The following is a 26,543-nucleotide window of genomic DNA, read 5'->3' on the forward strand; positions in this document are numbered from 1 at the left end:
ATAGGCTACTTTTTATCCCAGAGTTCCCGCGGGATTGATAGGGTTTCCATGCGGACGAAGTCGCGGGCGGCCTCTAGTGAATGAATATAAATGTACATACATACATACATATGGTCACGTCTATATCCCTTGCGGGGTAGACAGAGCCAACAGTCTTGAAAAGACTGAATGGCCACGTTTAGCTATTTGGCTTAACGATAGAATTGAGATTCAACTAGTGACAGGTTGCTAGCCCATCGCCTAAAAAAGAATCCCAAGTTTGTAAGCCTATCCCTTAGTCGCCTTTTACGACATCCAAATAGCAAATGAATGAATATAAATGTTTGAACAATAAATACCATATTGCAACAATTTTCTGAAATAAATCAAAGTGCCGTGTGGTTCCCGGCACCAACATAAAAAAGAATAGGAACACTCCATCTCTTTTCCCGTGGATGACGTATGAGGCGACTAAGGGATAGGCTTTTATACTTGGGATTCTTATTTTAGGCGATGGGCTAGCAACTATTTGAATCTCAATTTTATCTTAAAGCCGAACGTGGCCTGTCAGTCTCTTCAGGACTGTTGGCTCTGTCTACCCCGCAAGGGATATAGACGTGACTGTATGTATGTATGTATGTTCTTTCTTGCACTATTACGGTCAGCCATAGGCTACTTGTTTTTGGAAATTCATGGCAAAAAAGTATTATTAATGCCAACATTTTTTTTTTAAATTACACTGATTGAGTTAGGCTCGAAGTAAGTTCTTCATTATCTTCTAGATCGAAGTGGACGGAGAAGTCACCAAGAGTATCATGACGTGGCGCGTCAGACGCGAGAACAGCGGTCAACAGCTGGTCTGCCGGGTATCCAACCCCTGGTTCCCCGCTTACACCCTGGAGGATTCCATGACTTTCGATGTCATGTGTAAGTATCACGCGCCGTGTGGTTCCCGGCACCATTACTAAAAAAAAAAAGGAATAGGACCACTCCATCTCTTTCCCGTGGATGTCGTAAAAGGCGACTAAGGGATAGGCACACAAACTTGGGATTCTTTTTTAAGGCGATGGATTAGCAACCTGTCACTATTTGAATCTCAATTATATCATTAAGCCAAATAGCTGAACGTGGCCATTCAGTCTTTTCAAGACTGTTGGCTCTGTCTACCCCGCAAGGGATAAAGACGTGACCATATGTATGTATGTAAGTATCACAAGATTGGAGTGTAGGACGTTTCTTATAGCAGATTCATAGTGCATGCTTTCATGATGGTCTGATAAGGAAGAAAAAGACATTGTGTGGTGTGCCAGTGTATTCTCGTGCAGATTGTTTCATAGCACAACGTATTATCACGTCTAAATCCCTTATATAGATAGATAGATAATTCATTTATTTGATTTGCTACACACAATTTACAATTTCATATGAAATACAAATTAATTTGGGTGTCAGTTGCAGCAATACAAAAAGGTCACAACTCAACGAATTTATTGCTGTAGAGCAAAACGCTGATTTTCAATTATGACCTAGGTGCTAGTGCAGGTCAATCTGCGCACGTAATAAAAAAATAAACATAAACAAACAAAGACTCGTATATATAGACGTCATAATAATATCATAGCACAACGTATAATCACATCTATATAAGGGATATAGACGTGATTATACGTTATGCGGGGTAGACAGAGCCAACAGTCATCAAAAGGCTGAAAGGCCACGTTCAGCTGTTTGGCTTAATGATAGAAGTCAGTATCGATCTTAATTCAATCATCACGCTATCAAACTCAACATGGCCTCCGAGTATTTTGATGGCTCCGAGTATCTGCTGGGATATTTACCAAATTACATCGTGATCAAAGTCTCAGATAAAAGTAATAACGTAATTAAGACACCTCTCACCTTTCAAAACACTATTAAACATTCAAAAACTCAGCAAAAGGTGACACTTCAGTTTAGCGTCTAAAAACTTAAACGGGCTTTCAAGATATCTGAAAGTGTCGGCACTACAGCCTTCTCGACGCGACCTTATCGCGAAGTTATCGTGGAGAGCTTTATCAACTACCGCGTTGAAAAAGCTGTTTAGCTAAGCTTCACCCTTTTAGTTTTTTCTATACTGTGTTCGCTCAAACAGTTTCGTTTTTGGCAAAAAAAGATACAGTAATAACATAGTATTTTGTTTGTTTGTAAATACTTTATTGTACATAACAAATTTTAGGTAGTACATACAAATATATTAAAAATAACGATGTACAAGGGCGGACTTATCCCTGTGAGGGATTTCTTCCAGTAAACCAGGTAATTCAAAGAAACATATTATTTTATTTCGCCAACCAAAATCTTCAGCTTTATAATATTAGTATAGATTTTTGCTTTTAAAACACAAATCTAAAACGTAAAATGGCGGATAATAACAGTATGCATACCTTGCTCGCCTTAACTCAGTTTGACGCCGAGGCGCTGAAAAGTTAAATAAGTTGGTTGCTCTAGCGATTTCATGAGAACACGGATATGCAAACCTTTTGCTGAAGGATCCGAGTTAAAGTTTGTAATAAAACTATTAATCTCCGTGATATTACCACGGAATTAATAAATGTATGTTTCAGTAATATAGTGGAGGTAACAAAGAGGTCAAGAGTATCCGAAACCGCCGAGCTTGCATAAAGAGAGTTATGAATGTGGATGAAGCGAAGGAAGTATGCAGAGATCGTGGCAAGTGGAAAGATGTTGTCTCTGCCTACCCTTCCGGGAAAGACGCGTGATTTTATGTATGTATTTCTAAACGCACAGGTTCAAATCCCACTTCGGCTATGTACCAGTGACCCTTTTCAAAGTTATGTATGTAACAAACATATATTACGTCTTTATCCCTTGCGGGGTAGGCAAGAACAATAGTCTCGAAAATAATTAAAAGTCACGTTCAGCTGAATGTCTTTATGATGGAATTGAGGTTAAGATAATGAAAGGTTACAAGCTCATCGCCTACAGGAAGAATCCTGAGTTTATTAACCTTTCCTTTAGTCGCCTTTTACATAATCGATGGAAAAGATATGGAGTGATCTTACACTGAAGTAGGCACTTCTCTGTAACCACACGGCACATATAATTGTACATAAATACATACATATAATCAAGTCTATATCCATTGCGGGTTAGACAGAGCCAACAGTCTTGAAAAGACTGAATGGCCACGTTCAGCTGTTTGGCTTAAAGATAGAATTGAGATTCAAATAGTGACAGGTTGCTATCCCGTCGCCTAAAAGAAAAATCCCAAGTTTGTAAGCCTATCCCTTAGTCGCCTTTTACGACATCCATGGGAAAGAGATTGAGTGGTCCTATTCTTTTTGTATTGGTGCCGGGAACCATACGGCATATATTTATATATGTATGTAAAATAACAACAATTTTATTATTTTCAATCTACTCCAAATTCAAAAAAAATTCAAAATTCAAAATTTTTTATTCATTATTATAGGATATTATTATATCGCTTAATAATTGTCGTATGGTTTAACAACTTGGTTGACGTCAAATATATTACTTAAAAACTAAGTTTACTGCCGCTTCCAAGGCGTCAGTGCAGAAGAAGCGGTAACAAACTGCACTGCAGCATTTTCTTTAACAACGTCAACTTCACAATATTAAATTATACTTAGAATATAATGTGGACGGGAGAATACATTGTTCACGGGAGATTTATATATTTATGAGATTTAATATTGAAAAAAGAAAAATATATATATATATATATTTTATAGATGATAAATCATGAACACATAGTAAAAACAAGTGACATTAAGCTCAAATTTCACCACAAGATTACGGTCCGATTCCTACACGGAACCAAATCAGATCTACTTATGAAGTCCATTATATATTATTCTTTTTTTTTTTCAGTAAACTTTATAATTACCTAATCACTCAATGTCACATACAGAGTTGGACTAACTTGGGAATTATCTGCCAACTGCCAGCCGTGTTGCGCAAATTCAAGTTCTGTTTGACATAATATAACTTTAGCGAGAACATTGTGTTAAACTTTTGTGAGTTTAGGAGGACATGTTTTTTATGTAGAACATATTCCATGAAGTCATGATAGTTCAGGTTGTATGTTAATAGCACTGGCTAGGAGAGCTCGTCCAGTTCTAAGTGCAGTGTGGTTCCCGGCACCAATAAAAAAAGAAAAGGACCACTCAGTCTTTCGCATAATCGTCGTTAATGGCGACTAAGGGAAATGATTATTAATTTGAAATTCTTTTTTAGGCGATGGGCTAGCAAATTGTCACAATTTGAATCTCAATTCTATCATTAAGCCAAAGAGCTGAATGTGGCATAACAGTCTTTTTAAGTCAGTCGGCTCTGTCTACCCAGCAAAGAATACAGGCGTCATTATATGTATGTATGTATAAAACTTTAAAGCCTGCTGCCTGCCTGACGTCAACTCTAATAGAGAAATGGCAATCGTCGAATAACTTCATCTTTAGTCATCACTTATGACATCCACGGGAACAAAAAGAGTGGTCCCATTATAAAATGTGACCTCTACGCCTCTTAGTAAACACAAGCTGTGCCCACGACTTCGCCCGCGTGGAATTGTTATTTTGGGCATCATTGAAGCCCTCAACGATGAATAATTATTGTCCCCGTTTTTTTTCACATTTTCCATTATTTCTTCGCTCCTTATAGTTGCAGGGTGATGTTCTTAATTGTGATATAGCCTTAAACCTTCCTCGATAAATAGTCTATTCAACGCAAAAATATTTTTTTAATTCGAACCAGTAGTTCCTGAGATCAGCGCGTTGAAACAAACAAACAAACTCTTCAGCTTTATAATATTATTAGTATGGATAAAATCTTTTCGAAACAAATGTAATACTAGTTAACAATCCCAAAATAGTAACAAGGCAATCACGATTTAAAATTTAACAATGCCAAAACTGAATACTATTGAGGGAGACAACTGAATTGTTTATTCAGTACACGTACCTCTGACAAAGTCGCCCGACCGACCGCATTTCGGCCACAGACTAAAATATATAGTGTGTAGAAACTACAATCTTTTGCATGTTGGATGATGGCATGTGTTAGGAAAAATAAGGGGTTTATACATATACACGTATCGTCACGACTGTGCACCCTTGCGGGGTAGACAGAGCAAACAGTCTTGAAAAGACTGATAGGCCACGTTCAGCCGTTCATAATCCATGAAGGGGTAGGGATATAGACGTGATTAGTTGTATGAATGTTATTTCTGTTACGTACTGTATATCTCGTCAGAATTTTGTTGAATTTCAACATTAATTTTAAGAGGGCAATGTGTTTAGATAATTAGGCTGTGATGTAAAATACAATTATTTTTTGGTAAAAATAAAGAAAATTATAATATAAAACTCAACAATCCTAACTTTGATAGCGTCTTAAATCATTGTGAAAATTTACAAAAGAAGATCATGCTTTTTCTTCGACTAAAATAATATCTTTTTTTGGTTAGCGGCCAGTGTGTAAATTAAATAATCAATTTATAAACATTACATATGCTTATTTGCAATAAAAAAAAAGAAACAAAGTTATCTTCGCGTCTCAAAAATAACCGTTGAAGTAAATTTCAAAGTTTGTGACAATTATGTTCAATGCATTTTCTTACACTGTGACAGTTGCCCTCTGGGAGTAGCTAACGGCACAATTATTACGTGTTTGTTTGTTTTGCAACTTCTATTATTGCGTTTCGTACGTGCATAAAATAAGTTTTCCAAAATTAAATTCCATTTCTGTAAGCGCTAATTTTTTTAGTCCAGTTTTTTTTATTTTTGATCACAGTACTAGTTTAGTTACTTATTTCAATTATTATTTCTTCTTCTCCCTTATCCGAATTTGAATATGGCCCTCGTGAAAAATGTGGGGAGTAAGAAGATCTCAACATACTCTTTGCAATTGTTGTCACCACAAAATTGCAAAGAGTATCTATGTTGAGATAAATTTTAGTTAATCATTTATCCAATTATCTCATGGATACTGTACCAACCGGTTTTACAGGTAGAGTCAATTAATTTTTTTAGTTATTTTGCGACTACAACTACTAGATTAGAAGTTATATACATTTTTATGTCGTGTATTTATTCCTACTGGGGGGGACAGAGCCTTAGCCTAAAAAACTAAAGGCAACTTTAAAATGAAGAATTGCCTAATAGATCCTTCATACATATAGTCACGTCTATATCCTTTGTGGGGCAGACAGAGCCAACAGTTTCGAAAAGACCGAAGTTCAGTTCAGCTGTATGGTTTTATGATGAGAAAGTTTGGTAGCTCATCGCCTACATGAGGAACCACAAGTTTATACGCCTACCCCTTTTATCGCCTTCTACGACATCCATGAGAAAGTGCCGGAAACCACACGGCTTTCACATTAGTATTTTATTAATTTATTCAATTTCATATCACGATTCTGGATGGATTTGCATTATTTCAGATATATATAGATAGACTCTTTATTGCACCATAAAAAAAAGAAAAACAGAAAAATCAGATCTTATGATCTAATCAAAACAAACAGATTGACAACCCAACCTTCTAAGTTAATTCTTACTCGTAGAGTTTGCTCAGTCAGTTCTAGGCATCTGCCTGGAAATAAACCTAGATAATGAACAAGGCCGCCCTCGGGAAAGCCTAGTCTGGATTTAGGACTGAATTAGGCAAAGTAAATATAGTGAATCCTAAATCTCTCAAGGGTATAACGTTCAATCGTGTCTAAAATTGTAGAGGTTTGTTGTGATTTTGATTATTTAATTATTTTAAAGTTATATTGTGCCTTGTGGTTTCCAGCACTTTGTTTTATCTAGGTCAAAATCAATAAAGACAAAAACAGCAGTCTCCAATAAATTTTCAGTTTGATATCGGGCTATATTAATAAAATTAACATGTCAATAGGGTACTTTTGTCGTGTGGTTCCCGGCACTAAGTAAAAAAAAGTATAGGACCACTTCATCTCGTTCCTATGGGTCTCGTAAAAGGCGACTAAGGGATGTGTGAAACTTGGGATTCTTCTTTTAGGCAACGGGCTAACAACCTGTCAATATTTGAATCTCAATTCTATCATTAATCCAAACAGCTGAACGTGGCCCATCAGTCTTCGAGACTGTTAGCTCTGTCTACCCAGCAAGCAATAAAGACGTGATAATATGTATGTATGTTTGTACAGGGTACTATAGAAATAATTACACTTAAGTCTATTATAGATCTGCATAATTGTACAATATATAGATATGTTTTGTTACAGATCCCCCCGTAGCCCAGATATCCCTGGTGGAACCGTCTGAACCCAGACTTCTTCGAGAAGACGAGGATGCTGTGCTGATGTGCTCGGCTGATGCTGTTCCGCCTGCTTCTAACTTCACCTTCTTTAAAGGCTCAGAAGTAAGTAACTTCTCTCTTTTTTTTTTAATTAAACCATTCTTTTTAAAGTTTTTACAGAAAAAGTGCCATTAGGTTCCCGGAAATTTAGTCTTCCTTCCTCCTGACTTTAGTCCCGGTTGCATCTTCATCTCTCTGTAGAGGAGCCCGGGGTAAGCCTTTGACTATGGATCCTGGATTGGGTGAGTCCGGTTTTTACACGAAGCGACTCCCACCTGACCTCCGCAACTTTTGCAGGTAAACCTGCAACCCGCCAAACAGCTGAACGTGGCCTACCAGTCTTTTCAACACTTTTGGCTCTGTCTAAAATATATGATATAGACGTGATTATATGTATGTATGTATTTAAAAAAAATATTTTTTTGGCATATTCTTAGTTCTCCTATTTCAAATTTCCTGTCACACTTTCATTAAAAAAAAAACAATTAAACAACAAATCATCCAAATACCTACATGCGGAACCATAAATATTTTATCACCATTTGTTTAATAAAGCTGGCATTTAAACTTTTATTACTTCTCTTGTTAGAAATGCTTTTAATTAAAATACTCTTGCGCATTACTCGCGGATATATTGAGTCATTCGTTTTAATCTAAAATCAGTGAATGTTTCGTGCAAACGTAGAGCTTGTAATAAAAATGGCAAATTTATATACGTGGCGTGGCCAACATTTTCCCCTTAATGCGTTTTTAATTATGATTTCATGAAAAATCAATTTGTCGCTTGTAAAATAACTCTTTATTAACATTAAGTTAAACATCGATTTATGTGGGGTTATTGTCCTGGCCAGAAATAAAGCAATTACTGGTTAAATTATACTGTTATCCTTTATTGCTTGCGAAATATTTTAATTTTTGGTTATAATTTTATATAACGTTAATTGACATGATTATCGTTTCGTTTATCAATTTACATAAATTAATAAATTTATACGAATAAAATTTATGCCAAAAAACGTTATACAAAAGATGATCATAGTTACTACTTGAAACATTTTTTATTTTATTTCTCACACAGTCATATTTTGTTGAAAATCTTGTAATCGGTAATACTACTCTGTCAAGAAAGTAGCAGGAAAAGATCAATAATACACAAACTGTTTGTTATTCATCCAAATTTATTTTATCACCTTCAAAATATGCTCCTTTAGAAACGATACACTTACGCCAACGAATAATCCAATCATCAAAACATTTTTTAAACGCTGTTTCCGGAATTGAGGTCAGTTCTCGCCGCGAATTCTCTTTTATGTCTTCTACCGATTGAAAACGGGTGCCACGAAGTGGTAATTTGAGTTTAGGAAAAAGAAAAAAAGTCGGCTGGAGCCATATCTGGTGAATATGGTGGTTGCTCGATGGTATTTGTTGAGTGTTTGGTTAAAAATTCGTTCACAATGATGGCCTTGTGCGAAGGTGCATTATCATGGTGCAAAATCCAAGAATTTTCTTTCCACAAATCTGGCCTTTTTCGTCGGATTTGCTCTCTTAAACGCCGCATAACACTCAAATAATATTCCTTTTTTACCGTTTGATCTTCCGGCAAGAATTCCGAGTGCACAACACCGCGATAGTCAAAGAAAACAGTCAACATCTTTGACTTTTGAACGACTTTGGCGTGGTTTTTTCGGTTTCGGTTCAGTTGGAAGGCGCCACTCCGAAGCTTGTTGACTAGTTTGCATGTCAAACTCGTAAACCCACGTCTCGTCACCAGTAACAATGCGTTTTATGAATGTTGGGTCGGAATTGACTCGTTCTAGCATGTCCTCAGCGACTCTCATGCGATTGAGTTTTTGAAAAAAATTCAGGTCTTTTGGGACTAGCCGAGCAGCAACATGTTTCATACCCAAATTATTAGTTAAAATGGTACGGATCGACTCGTGAGATACAGAAAGTTCGGTGGCTATCTCTCTCAAAGTTGAATGAGGATTTTCAGTCACTATTTCCTTCACTTTTGCGATGTTAACTTCAGTTGCAGACGTTGATGGCCTACCAGAGCGAGGCAAATCTTCCATCACATCTCGACCGCTTTTGAACGCTTTGTACCACTCATAAGCACGAGTTTTTGATAAAGTCGATTCACCTTCTGTAACATTTTCAGTGACTCCGAACACGATATTCCATTGGCAATGCAAAATTTAAGACAAACTCTTTGTTCGATGTTTTTATCCATTATGAAATTAGCAATACACACTAGATATGATATAACTAAAAATAGCACTGTATTTAATGTAAACAACAGATGCAACTCAAACTCCGCGCCAAAATGGAAAACAGTTGTGCCAATCTAACAACAACAAAAAAAAACTAAAATTTGAATTTGGAACCATAAATAAATAATCCATTCCCGATACTTTTCTGACTGAATGTATTCCTTACACAATAAGTTATTTAAACATAATATTTCAATAAGACAATGAAACTGATTTTCGTATGGAAACATACATTTAGTGTTAGTAAAAGTACGTAGAACTCCTTAAAATGAACATTATTTTTGATAATACATCAATTCCCGGTGTTTTTCATTTCAACAGAGGATGTTTTTACGTATAACAATTTTAATATCTCGCAGATACATCTAATAAGGGATGACCCTATTGGCGGAATATCAGTAGAAGGAGACAAGCTTGTGATAAGAGGATTGAGGAGATATCATTCAGCTTCGTACAGATGCAGAGCGAGAAACTCTGAAGGCAGTGCCTTGAGCGAGCCCTTAAGTTTGAATGTCCTTTGTAAGTATTCTATATTTTGTGCCGTGTGGTTCCCGGCACCAAAACAAAAAAGAATGGGACCACTCCATCTCTTTCCCATGGATGTCGTAAAAGGCGACTAAGGGATAGGCTTACATACTTGGGATTCTTTTTAAGGCGATGAGCTAGCAACCTGTCACTATATGAATCTCAATTCTATCTTAAAGCCAAATAGCTGAACGTGGCCTATCAGTCTTTACAAGACTGTTGGCTCTGTCTACCCCGCAAGGGATATAGACATGATTATATGTATGTTTGTAAGTAATCAATTTTTTTTAATTAAATTTTTAGTTGTTAATTAAGGTTGACAAACAAAGCCTGATTCTTTGGTTTGAATCTGCGTGTTGTATTGTAGTGGTCTAATAATTAATGGTTGCCTTGTATAAAATGCCATAAATCGAAAATTGAAACAAATCATTGAGGCATACTTTCACAGCTGAATCAAAAACTTATGTGTTTTTATGGTAGACCTTCAGGAGTAGAAATAGGCTATTTTGTCTCCTGGAAATTATCGCGTGAGCAAAGCACCACACAAAAACTAGTAATTCATATTTAAAGTTACGAGATAAAGTCTCTTACTTTTGTAATTTCATCTATTTTAAATAACTTATAACTTCCCAGCTCGTCCAGAGTGTGCGTCAGGGAGCGTCATCCAGCAATTAGCTGGAGCGCCAGGAGGCGAAGTCAGGGCACGGTGTTCTATCACCGCGCCGTCATCGAGAGACGCGGGCCCCCTGAGATTCTACTGGACCTACAACGGAACGAAAGATGTGTTGCCGGTAACTGTTTTGTGGTTTTGAGTTTGTCTGTTGTGCTCATCAATTGGATATTTTATCTTTTCGACTAATTATTTTTTAATATGTGCCGTGTGGTTCCCCGGTACCATTACAAAAAAGAATAGGACCACTCCATCTCTTTCCAACGGATGTCGTAAAGGCAACTAAGGGATAGGCCTTTTACGCCAGCCATTTTAATTAACCAATATAAAAAAGAATAGGACCACTCCATCTCTTTGCCAAGGATGTCGTAAAAGGCGACTATGCGATTGGCTTATTAAATTTTTGGGTGATGGGCTAGCAACCTGACACTATTTGAATGTCAATTCTATAACTAAGCCAAACAGCTGAGCGTGGCCTATCAGTCTTTTCAAGACTGGTGGCTCTGTCTACCCCGCTAGGGATATAGACGTAATCATATGTATGTATTTTTTTTAAATGTATTGTATTTTAAAAGTAATTGATTAATTTTTTTAACATCTAATCGTGGCTTTTCAGTTTTTTCGAGACTTCTAGTCTGTTCTTCACGTAAAAGATAGGGACGTGATTTAATGTACTTCTTGTTATTAATTATAAACTACAATTGATTTAAGATGTCAGAAATTTATTTAGAAATTTTTTAAACCGAATTTAAACCGAAAATCCGATTCTACTCAATTACCCTAAAGTTACAAATTGTAACTATGATTAGTTAAAAATATTTTAGACTGATACGTGAATAAACAGTAACTTTTCACCTACAGATACCAGCATCCAATGTAACAGTGACAGGATCTATCAGCACCGTCATTCATGGTCTTCCACAAAACGAAGACGAAGACCTGGGCTGGCTTGCGTGCTGGGCTTCCAATGACGTTGGGAACCAAAGGGCACCTTGTCTATTCAGGATTATGCCTGCAGGTTAGTTTGATATCTAAGTTGGTATTGGTAAATGAAAACATCTTTAGGACTTGCACGTTGCAGATAATTGATCCTGAAGGGTAAGATTCCCTGCAAAGGGTTATGGATTTACTTCGTGTAATCTCCTCTTCACAGAAGAGAAGTAACCAGGACTAACGCTAGAAGATGATGTAGGGATATGTCACTGTAATACATACATACATACATAAAATCACGCCTCTTTCCCGGAGGGGTAGGCAGAGACTACCTCTTTCCACTTGCCACGATCTTTGTATACTTCCTTCGCTTCATCCACATTCATAACTCTCTTCATGCAAGCTCGGTGGTTTCGGGTACTTTTGACCTGACCCTTTACCAGTTTTTCACTGTAATAATGAAAGTAATTAAATACATAAGAGATACTATTATTAGTGAAATGAATCATTATCTCAGACTAGCTGTGCCCGCGACTTCGTCCACGTGGAATAGTTATTTTAGGCATCATTGAAGCCCTCTAGGATGAATTCCCTCGTTTTTTTCACATTTTCCCTTATTTCTTCGTTCCTAATAGTTGCAGCGTGATGTTATATAGCCTAAAGCCTTCCTCGATAAATGGTCTATTGAACACAAAAATAAGTTCTCAATTCGAACTAGTAGTTCCTGAGATTAGTGAAATCAAACAAACAACTCTCCAGCTTTTGGATTTGTTAGCAGCAAAAGCTAACTTAAGAATGCAAGAGGTTATAGATGAGGATGTGAATGAAGCACGTAAGGAATATAAAAAAATGAAAGATTTGGTTAAGAAAGCTGTGATTAGAAAGAAAGAAGAGTATAAAGAGGATTTTGATAAAAGGCTATCAGAAGACTTTCAGTCAAATCTGAAAGTATTCTGGAAATCCGTAAGGTCAGCCCGAGGAAAAACTATAACCAGAGAGCTGACTAGGATCAGATGCCAGGATGGTAGCGTTGTGAAAGGAGAAGAATGTGTGCTAAAGATATGGAAGGACTATTTTGAGAGTTTATTTGAAAAAAAGGAAGAAATTAAGAAAGAGTTCTGCTATAGCGAAGAAAAAGAGAATGAGATGGAAGGCGAAATTGAAATGTTTGAAATTGTGGAAGCACTTAAGAGTATGAAAGCGGGTAAGGCTGCCGGGTATGATAGAGTGTCGGTCGAGATGCTTAAAGCAGGAAAAGGCGTCGTAGCTAGACAGTTGTACTGCCTTTTCAATTTGTGTTGGAGAAGCGGCCGAGTACCAACAGATTGGTGTAAGGCTGTTATTGTGCCACTTTACAAAGGAAAAGGGTCACAACTGGACTGCAAAAATTATCGTGGTATAAGCCTGCTTAGCGTCGTCGGCAAATTGTATGCTACTCGTAAGGTATTGATTAATAGAGTCAGGAATGAAACTGATGACAAAATATGGGATGCTCAAGCGGGATTTCGAAAGGGAATGGGATGTACTGATCAGGTCTTTTCTTTGCGGTGCATAGCCGAAAAGTTTTTGGCCAAGAGTCAAAAAGTCTATTGCACTTTCGTGGATTTGGAAAAGGCCTATGACAGAGTTGAGAGGAATGAATTGTGGTCAGCACTTTCTATGCATGGGGTGAGCAGTCTCTTGATACGAGCACTGAAATCCTTATATGAGGATTCGAGTGCTTGTGTCAGGATAAACGGAGCGCACACTGAGTGGTTTAAGATTGAGAAAGGTGTTAGGCAGGGATGTGTTGCGTCACCGTGGCTGTTCAACCTATTTATGGATAGTTGTTTGACAGATTTGAAAGAGTCTGAAAGTGGATTAAGGATGAATGAATTACTCGTCAAATGTCTGCTCTATGCCGACGATCAGGTTATACTGGCGTCATCAGCGGAGGAGTTACAGGAGATGGTAAACTGTATGCATGAAGCTTTAAAAGAGAAAGGAATGAAAGTGAACGTAAGTAAAACTAAAACACTGGTTTTTGAAATGGAGAAAGAAATGACAGCATGTAATATTTTGATTGGAGGAGAAAAAGTTGAGCAAGTGAAAGAGTTTGTATATCTAGGATCAAAGTTTACATCAGATGGCAAGTGTGATAGTGATATTGAAAGGAGAGTGAACGCGGGGAATATGGTGAATGGAGCTTTGCATGCCTTTATGAGCAGTCAGAAACTATCCAAAAAGGCTCGACTGGCTGTGCACAGGGGCGTGTTGGTCCCGACATTAATGTATGGGAGTGAAAGTTGGGTATGGCAAAAGAAGCACGAAAGCAGAATAAATGCAGTGGAAATGAGAGCGTTAAGGAGTATGTTGGGTGTGAAATTGAGTGACCGGATAAGGAACAGCGTGATAAGGGAATGTTGTGATGTGAAAGAAGATGTAGTTACAGGAATAGAAAAGGGTATGTTGAGATGGTTTGGTCATGTGGAGAGGATGAATGAAAACAGGTTGACTAAGCAGATATACAAGGAGAGTGTGGAGGGAAAGGTCGGGGTGGGAAGACCTAGACGAACATATCTTGATCAAATTAAGGACGTCCTGGTGAAGGGTCAGGTCAAAAGTGCCCGAAACCGCCGAGCTTGCATGAAGAGAGTTATGAATGTGGATGAAGCAAAGGAAGTATGCAGGGATCGTGGCAAGTGGAAAGAGGTAGTCTCTGCCTACCCCTCCGGGAAAGAGGCGTGAGTTTATGTATGTAACTCTCCAGCTTTATAATATTAGTATAGATGATTACGCCACAAATATCAAACACACTTGTGATGGATTCATATCAGATTTCATTATTTTCAGCTCTCCCTGAACCTCCAACAAACTGCGAGTTAAGCAATGAGGTCCTCCATTGCGAACCAGGTCACGACGGCGGGCTTACCCAGAGGTTCCTGTTGGAAGCTTTGGAGGTACGACCCCGGACCGAGCTGAGTGAAGACAATGAAATATCCACCATGAATGATCAGGTGAGCGCGGTTTTCGCGCTTATGCATGTCTAACAAATGTCAGTGCATACTTTTTGGATTCTTCTTTATATTTCTGACCCAATATTTAGCTATTTGCTTTAAACTCCCAAACAATGATGCGTATAGTTTCATTGGCATGGCTAATATAATTTTGCCTGAAGAATATTTGGCGCACTAGACATTAGTTCATTTTCTTATAAAGTCCCCTGTATGGTTTCGTTTCTTAGCAAGAGTAACACTGTACGGAAGAGAAGTCTTTTTATTTCAAAGCTATAATTTATGGTTAAGAGTTAAAATGCTTGAAGTGCAGCATTTAAAGCTTCAGATGTAGCTTTTAAAGCTTGATTTGTATTTTATCAGGGTATAACCGGGAAAGGGTTGACCGAAGCTGTCTATCGAGTAGTCAACGACCGACCTCAGTTTTCCCTCAATACGCTATCTTCTGGAAGATATACTTTCCTGATATATGCTGAAACTCCAAGAGGCAGATCACCAAAGCCTGCAGCTTTATATAGCGTGGATTTCCGATCTTCTTACGATTTGGACGTGCCTGGTAAGTTATACATACATACATACATATGTGCCGTGTGGTTCCCGGCACTATTACAAAAAGAATAGGACCACTCCATCTCTTTCCCATGGATGTCGTAAAAGGCGACTAAGGGATGGGCTTATAAACTTAGGATTCCTCTTTTAGGCGATGGGCTAGCAACCTGTCACTATTTGAATCTCGGTTCTATCATTAAGCCAAATAGCTGAACGTGGCCATTCAGTCTTTTCAAGACTGTTGGCTCTGTCTACCCCGCAAGGGATATAGACGTGATCATATGTATGTATGTATGTACATACATATGGTCACGTCTATATCCCTTGCGGGGCAGACAGAGCCAACAGTCTTGAAAAGACTGAATGGCCACGTTCAGGTATTTGGCTCAATGATATTCAAAGAGAGACAGGTTGCTAGCCCATCGCCTAGAAAAGAATCCCAAGTTTGTAAGCCTATCCCTTAGTCGCCTTTTACGACATCCATGGGAAAGAGATGGAGTGGTTCTATTCTTTTTTTGTATTGGTGCCGGGAAACACTCGGCACCTGGTAAGTTTGTCAGGTTATTAAATTCAAAATTCTGTTTTACCTTATTCTACGAACCAAATTAATCCGCTAATCAATTAAATCTTTAATTTTGTGGATATTTGTTTATACCACCCACAGTATTTCATTTCTCAAACCATAACTCATCAGAATCTGCAATATTGCAACAACTGAATTATGTACAACTTCCACGCATTGTATGTTAAAAAAGCTAACACTAACATTTTCTACTCAGGATCCCTTCAAACCATGACACCAGTACCACCACCTGCTACGCCGAGTGACAACAGCGTGGCCTTGCTAACTGGAGCAGTACTATCAATGATATTGCTAACCATACTGACAACGCTGTGCGTGACATTGGTCGTCATGTGCAAGAAGAAGAGGCCGAGAGGAAATGCAGAGCAGAAGTAAGGGCATGATATTCTGAAATCTCATTTGCGTGATATAGTTTTCCTTCTTCTATATATATACATAATTATATTCATGTCTATATCCCTTGCAGGGTAAACAGAGCCAACAGTCTTGAAAATACTCAAAGGCAACGCTCAGCTGTATAACTTAATGATGGAATTGAGATTCAAACAGTGACAGGTTGCTTGCCCAACGACTACAAGAGGAATCCCATGATTAAAAACCTATCCCTTAGTCGCGTCGACATCCAAGGGAAGATATGGAGTGGTTGTATTCTAAAGTGTCGGTTATCAAACGACTATTAATAGCTAGCATTGTAAGAAGCATAATATGTTGCTTTCTATGTACAAAAATGTAATTGTTTTCAGTACAATAACACGAAGAAACGTTGGTGTATCTATGTATGGTGGTTCATCTTTGACTCAAAGCGTAGTTCCCACCGTAGTAGTAAGAGGACACCGTGGATCCAGGGTTTTGGCTGCAAGATGGTCAGGAGTTCTAGATGAGGCTCCTTTAGCTGTTCTGGCCCTCGATACCAGACCACATGGTAAGCAAGTCTTTAAATTATAAAATTATGAAGTCGAAAAGGAATCTTTTTGATTTGTGATATTTGATGAAGTTAAAACAAGTGAATTAGGGATGCAAATAGGGCATGAACCTCATAAGTCATCATCTGATTTGCTTTGTACATATATCATGACAATGATATTAAGGCTATCCAAGAGAATTAAAGAGATACAAAGGAGGGAGAAGATATGACATATATTATATGCCTTGATAAAGTAAGTAAATAACGACACTTAAAGACAAAGCCAATTTTTCAATACTAGAATGAACAGGAAAATTATGTTTTAGTGTTTATTTATAATAATATTTGTTGTAACGAAGGTATGATCATTTGCATACTTTCTAATCATTCTATTTCAGATGATGTTGATTCGAGCAACAGTGATGCCGACCAAGAGACTGAATTGACGAGTCACATGGAGACACAAACTGATTCTTGAAATATTTCCAAATCTGTTCCTAATAATCAATGTTCCATATAGTACAACACTAAATGATGCCATATTTTGGATTTATGATATTGAAATTAAATCCAAACTAACATTTCTATTAATATAAGTGATAAGAGACACTCAAATTAAAATAATTTATAAGAAATGCATCATTAGTGGAGAAATGCAATAAATGAATTGGACATGAGAAAAATGATATAAAGCAAAAATTTTGCGTAACAATGATTATGCAAAAAAAAGTTATGTAATACGTTTATTATGCCTAATGAATGTCTTAATAAGGTAAGATAATGAACGGTGGTTATCATTTTCCAAAGATTACAATATTACATTAGATTTGTAAAAAATGTAGTTGTGATGTGTGTTTGTTTCAGTATTACTAGAGTTGAAAATAGTAATAAAATTGATTGTAATGTAAAACTAAGTTTTTGGAAAATTTATTCCTCATATCACTTTGAAAGTGAAAATCTGGTGTGCACAAAGATCTTACTATGCAAACCTAAAATATAATTTAAGCTAAAAAAAATCTGAATATTTAATATCTATTAAACAAAATTTAATTAAGTTTCTACGTTTAAGTTGGTACTTATAGTTGTCTAGATTTATATTTACGAACAAACAGCTAACGAAGAAATGGAGCTTAATTATAATTGTTTTTCGGGACTATATTACAAATTTTTAGAACGAGAATGATTCTTATTTTAAAATTTATTCCTGTAATAAAACTTGCAAATAATTATATAAGACTTTATTAATTGTCATAAAATTACTTTTCCTAATTTTTTTTTATTATTATATTGTCTTTAATCAAAAATTTTGCGTAATATTTTTTACCATTTGTATCACAATGTACAGATAATGTCAAATGTAATTATAAACCGATACGGGTATTATTTTGTAGCAACAACTAATACTATCTCATAGTTAATTTAACTGTTAACAATAATGTATTTTTTTTATCTCACCGATTAAATCTATCTAGACAGTATTTACTTGAATTAAGATGACTATCTGAAAAACGAATAACCTAAACTTTAGAAAAAAATAATGGGAATGGAGAAAAATATCGAATTTGTATCTAAATAATTCATACAATAATATGGTATAAAAATAAATATCTCATCTTCGTAGTTTCAAAATAACATTCTTCGGAGATGTTCCTAAAAATATTTGAAGTATTTTTTCTAAAGACTGGGTTTGTTTTATTATTTATAAGACCAAATGAATACTTTCATAAGGACACATTCACACGTTTCATAAAGTGATAGGAATTGCAGTTTAAAGTTTTCAAGACAAGTGAAATAAAACTCTCATGTCTATCTAAAAGTTTTGGATTTCAGAAACCATTAATAATTATTAATTGTCATTTAAATTATCATAATAAATTTGACTTTCTTGTTTTATGAAGTAGTTACTTCAAGAAATCAATTGATAATTAACTCTTAATCTTTAAAAAATCAATCGTGTGATCGGGCCCTTATTACTGAAATAATAAATATAGTCTAGAATAATAAAAGCCAAAGAACAATGCGTAATTAGCAATATTCTTTTAGAAAATGAATAGATATTTCATTATGAGGGTTCAATGAACTTCTTATAACAACGACCTACGTTTTTCTTGTAATATATAGTCAATGAATTGTAAAATGAATACGTTCTAGTATATCATTGTTTCAGAGAAGTCACAGAAATAAACTTTATATTTTATCCATCATGTATTTTTATTTTGGTGCCGTGTGGTTCTCGGCACCAATAAAAAAAAGAAAAGGACTGCTCCATCTCTTTCCCGTGAATGTCGTAAAATGCGAGAAAGTAAATGTCATGTAAACTTGGGATTCTTCTTTTAGGCGATGGGCTAGCAACCTGAAACTATTTAAATCTCAATTCTATCATTAAGTCAGAGTTGAACATAGCCTACTCGTATCAGTCTTTTCAAGACTGTTTGTTGGCTCTATCTATCCCGCAAGGGGTATTTACGTCATTGTATGTATGTATGTATTTTTCATTTAAGTTGTTCATGCCCTGCAGATACTACACAGCTTTCCACTTTCATAGTCAGAGGAATACAGAAACATACATACATATAATCACGTCTTTATCCTTTACGGGGGAGACAGAGACAATAGTCAAAAAGACCACGTTCAGATGTTGAAATTCAAATAGTGGCAACCAGCTCATCGCCGAAGAGAAGACTCCCGAATTTATAAGCCTTTCCTTTACTGGCACACGCTATGTTTCTTCTTTGATACCATACCAGTATAAATAAATAAATATACCTATACGGGACAAATTACACATATTGAGTTAGCCTCGAAGTAAGTACTAGACTTGTGGTACGAGATACTAACTCAACGATACTATATTTTATAATAAATACTTACATATATAGATAAACATCCAAGACTCAGGCCAATCGGAAAAAGTTCTTTTCTCATCATGCCCTGGTCGGGATTAGAACCCGGGACCTCCGGTATCACAGACAAGCGTACTACCGCTGCGCCACAGAGGCCGTCGAGTAATGAGTATGAGTAGAGTATGTAAGCAGGAATGATACCTTTTTATCTAAAATAGAATTATCGAAAAAGAGTCAAGTCACAGGCAAAAGTTATATGCATTATTTGTAAGATAAAAAAAGCGAAATAAACACAGTTTGTAAAATTCTCTCCGCTCTTATTCCATTGCATTGAAATTTGTCGACATGCAAAAATATTTTATTAATATTGAAAAGTTCAAAGCTCCATTCTTACTGGTTCGAAACTCCGCGACTGATTCTAGACGCAGTTTTAAAGCCAGCTATTAACAGGTATAATAAAACTAAAAAAAAAGTTTCTTTTTACTATTTTTTTAATTTACTAATGAAAATTGAAACATTAACGATGAAAATGTATTTGTTTTTTAATATTATTGAACATCGCCTTATGCTCCCGATCAAGAAAAAGATATGACAAAGACATTTTTGAATTTTGGATTGTTGCCGTGTGGTTCTTGGCACCAATTAAAAAAATAGGACCCCTGCATCTCGTTCCCATGACGACGTAAATGGCGACTAAGGGATAGGCTTATCAACTTGGGATTCTTCTTTTAGGCGATGCGCTAGCAACCTGTCACTATTTGAATCTCAATTCTATCATTATTTTAAAGACTGTTGGCTCTGTCTACCCCGCAAGGGATATAGACGTGATTATATGTATTATTCGGTAAAAAAATTGATTGAATAGCCAGCCTTACATGGCCATGCCATCAAGAATATTGGAAAGGGGTAACTTCTGAATCCGTTTTGTGTCATCCCGAGTTATGCCAATTTATCTCGTTACTATGGATTAAGATGGATCATTTCAGCATTTTCCACCATTTTGACCCACACTGAAAAAAGGTGGGTAATGATTTTGAAGATTTATCTATCTGTCTTAGCATTTTGTAATAGGACCACTCCATCTTTTTGCCATGCGGGGTAGACAGAACCAACAGCCTTGACCGATAGGCCACGTTTATCTAAATTGCATTGATGATGTTACCGAATTGAGATTCAAATAGTGACAGGTTGCTAGCCCATCGTTTAAAAGAAGATTTATTATGTTCTAGGGTACCAAATATATGTATTTTTTTCTATTTATTTATTATTTTACGTCATCGTGAGGTTCTCCTTTTTCTTAAATAATCGGTTAATAACTTGGCAGGTAGGCACAAATAACCGTCAAAATGCAACTAACAAACCGTGTTTCTACTTAAGCGCCTGTATTTCATATCAGTCGTAAATTCTGAGCCAGCGGCCAGCTTTTGTTGCGTTTTGTTCGCGTTCCATTTGATTTATATTTCAGTTTAAAATTTGTTCACAAAATAAAAAAAAATATGTAAAAAAAAAGTATTAATTATTAAAGCGCTTGAGTTGAATGGAGGAAGCTCCACTAAACTCCACCGACAAGAGTTAGCTCTTAAATTTTTTGAACGTTGCAAAGTCCGTCGTTTGGCTTGTCAAAAGGATAATACCAATTTTATTAGTCTTCCCCTTGGTCCCTTGGAAAAGCAGCTGGCATATACATACATACCTACATATAATCACCTCTATATCCCTTGCGGGGCAGACAGAGACAACAGTCTTGAAAAGACTGGCTTTGGCTTTATGATAGAATTGAGATTCAAATAGAAACAGGTTGCTAGTCTATCCCTTAGTCGCCTTTAACGACGTCCATGGGAACGAGGTGGAGTGGTCCTATTCTTTTTTCATTGGTGCCGGGAACCACACGGCAGCAGCCGGCGCATACTATGATAACTAGATAATAATTTCACGCGTCGCTCCATCTGCATATTATTGCCCTTATTCCTTTATAAATGACTATTATTACAAATAATCCCTATGGAAATGTTAACTTATGACATAAATTGTTCTAATATTACTCCATACATAATCCAGGCCATTCTTACCCCATAAAAAAGGGATATTTCCCTACTGAAACATACAATAAACAATACGCTATAGTGACACCCTTCCGGAAATTTAACCCTTATTGTTGAAACTGTAACAACCATTTTTGATTGGAGAAACTTCGAAGATGCTCCCGTGGTATAATACCACTAATAAAAGTGGCACACTTTAGTTTATTACAATATAACGTTAATAACTGCTTTGATAACTTGGCGGATTACTTGTGTAATGCCTTTAAGAGTATTTGTGGAATAAGTCATACTCGTGTTAGCAAAAAGGTATATTCGCGCTACATAACTATTATATTTTTACATGCCAGCTAATATTTATTGTAGACAGATTATAATGGAAAATGGTTCTATTTCAAAATGCCGGATACCATACCAAACATTTTTCAAAGATTTGTTTACTCTTAAATAATTTTTCACACAGAAACTGAGTGAGTAAAGTGTAAAATTGCATGTTCAACATTCTTAAAAGGTAAAAACAATTTCAAAACGCTCTTTTGAATGAAAACAAGGTACGTTTTAAACCCAGAAAATACCTATACTTAATGTTTTATTACAGGCACCGATAGAGGTATGTGGTAAGTTATTTTTTTATGGAGTGCGCATTGAGGGAATTGATCTACACATTTGCGTTTCGGAAACGATAGTAGATATAATTAGATTTAAGGAACCACACTGCACTGATATTCATTCATTCATATAATCACGTCGATACTCCTTGCGGGGATGACAGAGCCAGCGGCAGAAATTGGGATTCAAATAGTGACAGGTTACTAGCCCATCGTCTATAAGAGGAATCCCACGTTTACAAGCCTAACCCTCAGTCGCCTTTTACGACATTCTTTGGAAAAAATGGATATATAATGCGCGCTCTATGTTCAATAACTTCTCAATACAACTGACGAGCGTAAGGTTGCAACCTTGTGCAACTGTAAGGTTTCATACCAAGAGGAATGGCGTTCAGTGAGAAATTTCCAGTCCTTAGAATAACATTGTACAGTTTTCTTTATAGCATAAGACTAGGTTTTTCCGGCATCTTCGCCCGGGTTATATATAAATAATGTTTAAGTAGGTAATTTCTAATCAAAAAAAAAATGTTAAGGTTGGACAACCCTTATCACTAAGGGGTATTAAAAATACATGTTGGCCGATTCTCAGACCTACTCAATATGCTCACAAAATTTCAAGAGAATCGAAAAAAACCGTTTAGGAGAAGTACTGGAACGAACATTGTGACACCAGAATTTTATATATCATACTCGTATGTCATGACGTTTTACACACACTTTAAGTCTACAGAGAGTAGTAAGAGTTTATGAGTTGCGGTGACACTGACCGATACAGGTCGTAAAGTTGAATAAATATAAGAATTCTCTCGAGAGAAGTCTTAAGAGCAACACTTACTAAGTAAGGACGGAAAATATAAAGGAAATAGTGAGTAGGTAACAGTCGTTTGGAATCTCAATTCCATCATTAAGACATATACCTGAACGTCTTACAGTGTTTTCGAGACTGTTGGCTCTGTCTACCCCGCAAGGTATATAGCCGTGACTATCTATATGAATTCAACATACATTGAAAAGAGAACGACTGCCTTTTACGACATCCATGGGAAAGAGATGGAGTGGTCCTATTCTTTTTTGTATTGGTTAGTTAAAATGATTGTCGTAAAAGGCGACTAAGGAATAGGTTTTAAAACTTAGGATTGCTCTTGAAAGAGATGGAGGAGTGGTCGTATTCTTTTTTATATTGGTGTCGGGAACCACACGGCACAAATTTGGAATTAATTTTGGAATTCACTTTTTTTTTTGTACAAACTTTAATAATCCACGTTCGAGAGGCAAAAACATCAACTAAGAGGATGTTTTTTCAGAACACGCAAACAATCTGTAGTCCCTTTGACTTGTCCAAACAAATAGCATGCCAATTTTGCTCGGATGAAAACGGGCACCCAAAAAATAAACATGGCGGATAAGGAACTGGGAAAATTAAACTTACTACGGTCAAAAAACGAGTCTATCATGCGAAAAATTATGGTTCTGATTGCTGCTGGAGGTCTGAAAGGATACATCACAGGGCAGGGCAGGCGCAGGCGCAATGGTCTGATCGTGTTTGCTTCAGAATAAGGTTTCGTGCTTATTTTAAAACATACATACATATAGTCATGTGTATATACTTTGCCGTGTGGTTCCCGGCACCAATAGAAAAAAGAATAGGACCACTTTTTCCATCTCTCATTTCATCTCTGTCCCATGGATGTCGTAAAAAGCGACTAAGGGGCAGTCCTATAAACTTGGGATTCTTTTTTTGGGCGACAGGCTAGCGATGTGTCATTATTTGAATCTCAATTCTATTATTAAGCCAAACAGCTGAACGTGGCCTATCAGTATTTTTAAGACCGTTAGCTCTGTCTACCCCGCAAGAGATAGGATGTGAACCTGTGCCGTTGTGCTCATCATCTTTCTTATCCATTCGACCACCGACGCTGAGACTGAACTGATATACCTACTATTTGCAATAAAAAAGTCATCCGGTTAACTTCCACTCATCTGGCGGTAACCTTTTATTTTCATTCGAACTTTTACTGAAAGCTCACAGCTGGGCATTAACATACCTTTACGAAGCTCCAACTTTCCAACTAAAGCTATCCATTTAATCAATGTTTCTAATAAAAATAAGGCAATTAGCTTACCTTCTGTATAATATTTTAGTTACTATCATATTGTATGAGTATTGGATGTGTATTGGATGTGTATTGGACACAGCCAGCCTGAAAGGCCAGGTTCAGTTGTTTGGCTCAATAATAGAATTGAGACTCAAATAGTGACAGGTTGCTAGCCCATCGCCTAAAAGAAGCATCTCTAGTTTAGCCTATCCCTTAGTCGTCTTTTACGACATTCACAGGAACGAGATGGTCCTATAAATTTTTCCTATTGGTACCGGGAACCACACGGAACAAAACAAACATAAACTCCGTGACAAATAGAAAAATAGTCAACATAAATCATGATCAATGAACTGTAATTTCCTTCCTAAGCACTAAGATAGTGGTGTTTCCATCCGAGACATATAAATCATATAGACGATAGATTCCTTGAAATATACACCCAATAAACATCTGAATGTGTGAAGCTCGTCTGTGTTACGGGGAAATACGTTTTCGTCGGGTTTTTTGTTTGTTTGTTTGTCTGTAACTCTTTAATAAAAAGAAATATATCAAGTTACAAAACATTGGATTAAGAAGAACATGTATAATAGCGGATTTATTGCAATTGGCAATATTTTCCAGTCAACCAAAATACAAAGCAAAAACCATATTCAAAAAGGCAGCGCATATGAAAAGCATTGATGTTGCGTTATATTATAATGTGCGTTATTCATATATACATATATAATCACGTCTGTATCCCTTGCGTGGTAGACAGAGCAAATAGTCTAGAAAATATTGTAAGACCACGTTCAGCTGTATGGCTTCATGGTGGAATTGAGATTCAAATAGTCACAGATTGCTAGCCCATCATCTATAAATTTTTAAGTCTATCCCTTAGTCGCCTGCCGGAAACCACACATAGTAATCTAGTAGGTACTCGTGTGACATAACAGTCATTGAACACAGTGTTAGCAGTGTAATGAGAAAATAGAATAGAAATGCCGTTAGCTTTAGGTTCACCTGTTTTAGCTTAAAAACTCAATAGACTTACTTCTTTAATATATTTTAAAAAAAATTACACTTTTACTGTTTATACTACTTACTTTTTTTTATTGGTGCCGTGTGGTTCCCGGCACCAGTAGAAAAAAGAATAGGACCACTCCATCTCTTTTCCATGGATGTCGTAAAAGGCGACTAAGGGGTGCACTTATGAACATGGGATTCTTCTTTTAGCCGATGGGCTTGCAACCTGTCACTATTAGAACCTCAATTCTATCTCAAAGCCTAATAGCTAAACGTGGCCATTCAGTCTTTTCAAGACTGATGGCTCTGTCTTCCTTGCAAGGGATATAGACGTGATTTGGATATGTATGTATGTACTACTTAAACAAGATAAGATTAAAATACATTCCCGTAGGAATCGCGTTAAAAAGTCTTAAAAAAGCTCATATATGTGTATTTTTAATGGAAAATTTATACCTTGGCAATATTAATATGTACTGATTCAACATACTATCTGTCGCATGACGTGTACCGATATAGAATCGTATTGTAGTCGATCGTGAATTATAGTAGGATGCTATAGGCCATAGATGATAGTCTAGACTGTGACAGGAGAAACATGGGTAGGGATATAGATATATATATGTTGCAATATATCCTGTTTACAATTTAATATTATTTACACTTCGACATGAGTAATATGCACTACCTAAATAGTAAGTTACTTATGAGTTAAAGTTAACTTATGAGTTAACAATTTTAATAATTTTGTTACTAAATTAACTAAAACTACAAACAATTTTAAAAAAACATCGAAAAAATTTAAACTATAAAACTTCACGTCGTGACCGTAGCATAAATGGCAAATATCGAAGTGTGAATAATACTTAATGAAATTTAGGTAATTACTTGATCTTACTAAAAGAGCCGTAAATATGGAAGTGAAAGGTTTAAGAAATAGGGGAAGACCGAAAAAGGATCAGGAGAAAGGGAGAGACCAGTGTGATGGCAATTGACAGAAGTAATTGGAAAAAACTGACATACTGTGCCGACCCCGCGTAGAAAGCGGGAAAAGGATATATAAAACAATTAATCATAACAATGTATATTCTGCTGTTAAACGTGTGTTTGACACGCTCATATCAGCTGTATATTTTAAAAAGTTTGCTTATGCTTAAAATATAATTCTTACCGACATCTTGACGTGCCATATCAAGTGT

At 36.4% G+C, this 26,543-nt stretch overlaps 2 protein-coding genes across 2 annotated transcripts in view; one reads left to right on the top strand and one right to left on the bottom strand.

Annotated features, from left to right (window-relative positions):
- The window catches only part of LOC132902823 (protein GVQW3-like), a 61,325-nt gene extending 51,650 nt beyond the window's left edge, over positions 1 to 9,675 (bottom strand). Inside the window, exon 1 of the mRNA XM_060949275.1 lies at positions 9,464 to 9,675. Coding sequence (XP_060805258.1) covers positions 9,464 to 9,553 — 90 coding nt within the window. The 5' untranslated portion in view covers positions 9,554 to 9,675. The remainder of the gene's footprint in view (positions 1 to 9,463) is intronic.
- LOC106137444 (hemicentin-1) overlaps positions 1 to 17,960 on the top strand; it is a 110,412-nt gene extending 92,452 nt beyond the window's left edge. The window contains exons 8-17 of the mRNA XM_060949274.1: positions 762 to 906; positions 7,250 to 7,386; positions 9,953 to 10,112; positions 10,752 to 10,909; positions 11,650 to 11,806; positions 14,554 to 14,717; positions 15,078 to 15,270; positions 16,043 to 16,217; positions 16,590 to 16,768; positions 17,149 to 17,960. Of these exons, the coding sequence (XP_060805257.1) occupies positions 762 to 906; positions 7,250 to 7,386; positions 9,953 to 10,112; positions 10,752 to 10,909; positions 11,650 to 11,806; positions 14,554 to 14,717; positions 15,078 to 15,270; positions 16,043 to 16,217; positions 16,590 to 16,768; positions 17,149 to 17,228 (1,548 nt within the window). The 3' untranslated portion in view covers positions 17,229 to 17,960. The remainder of the gene's footprint in view (positions 1 to 761; positions 907 to 7,249; positions 7,387 to 9,952; positions 10,113 to 10,751; positions 10,910 to 11,649; positions 11,807 to 14,553; positions 14,718 to 15,077; positions 15,271 to 16,042; positions 16,218 to 16,589; positions 16,769 to 17,148) is intronic.
- Positions 17,961 to 26,543: the final 8,583 nt, after the last annotated feature.

Source organism: Amyelois transitella, chromosome 18 (assembly GCF_032362555.1).
Source record: "Amyelois transitella isolate CPQ chromosome 18, ilAmyTran1.1, whole genome shotgun sequence".
NCBI lineage: Eukaryota > Metazoa > Arthropoda > Insecta > Lepidoptera > Pyralidae > Amyelois > Amyelois transitella.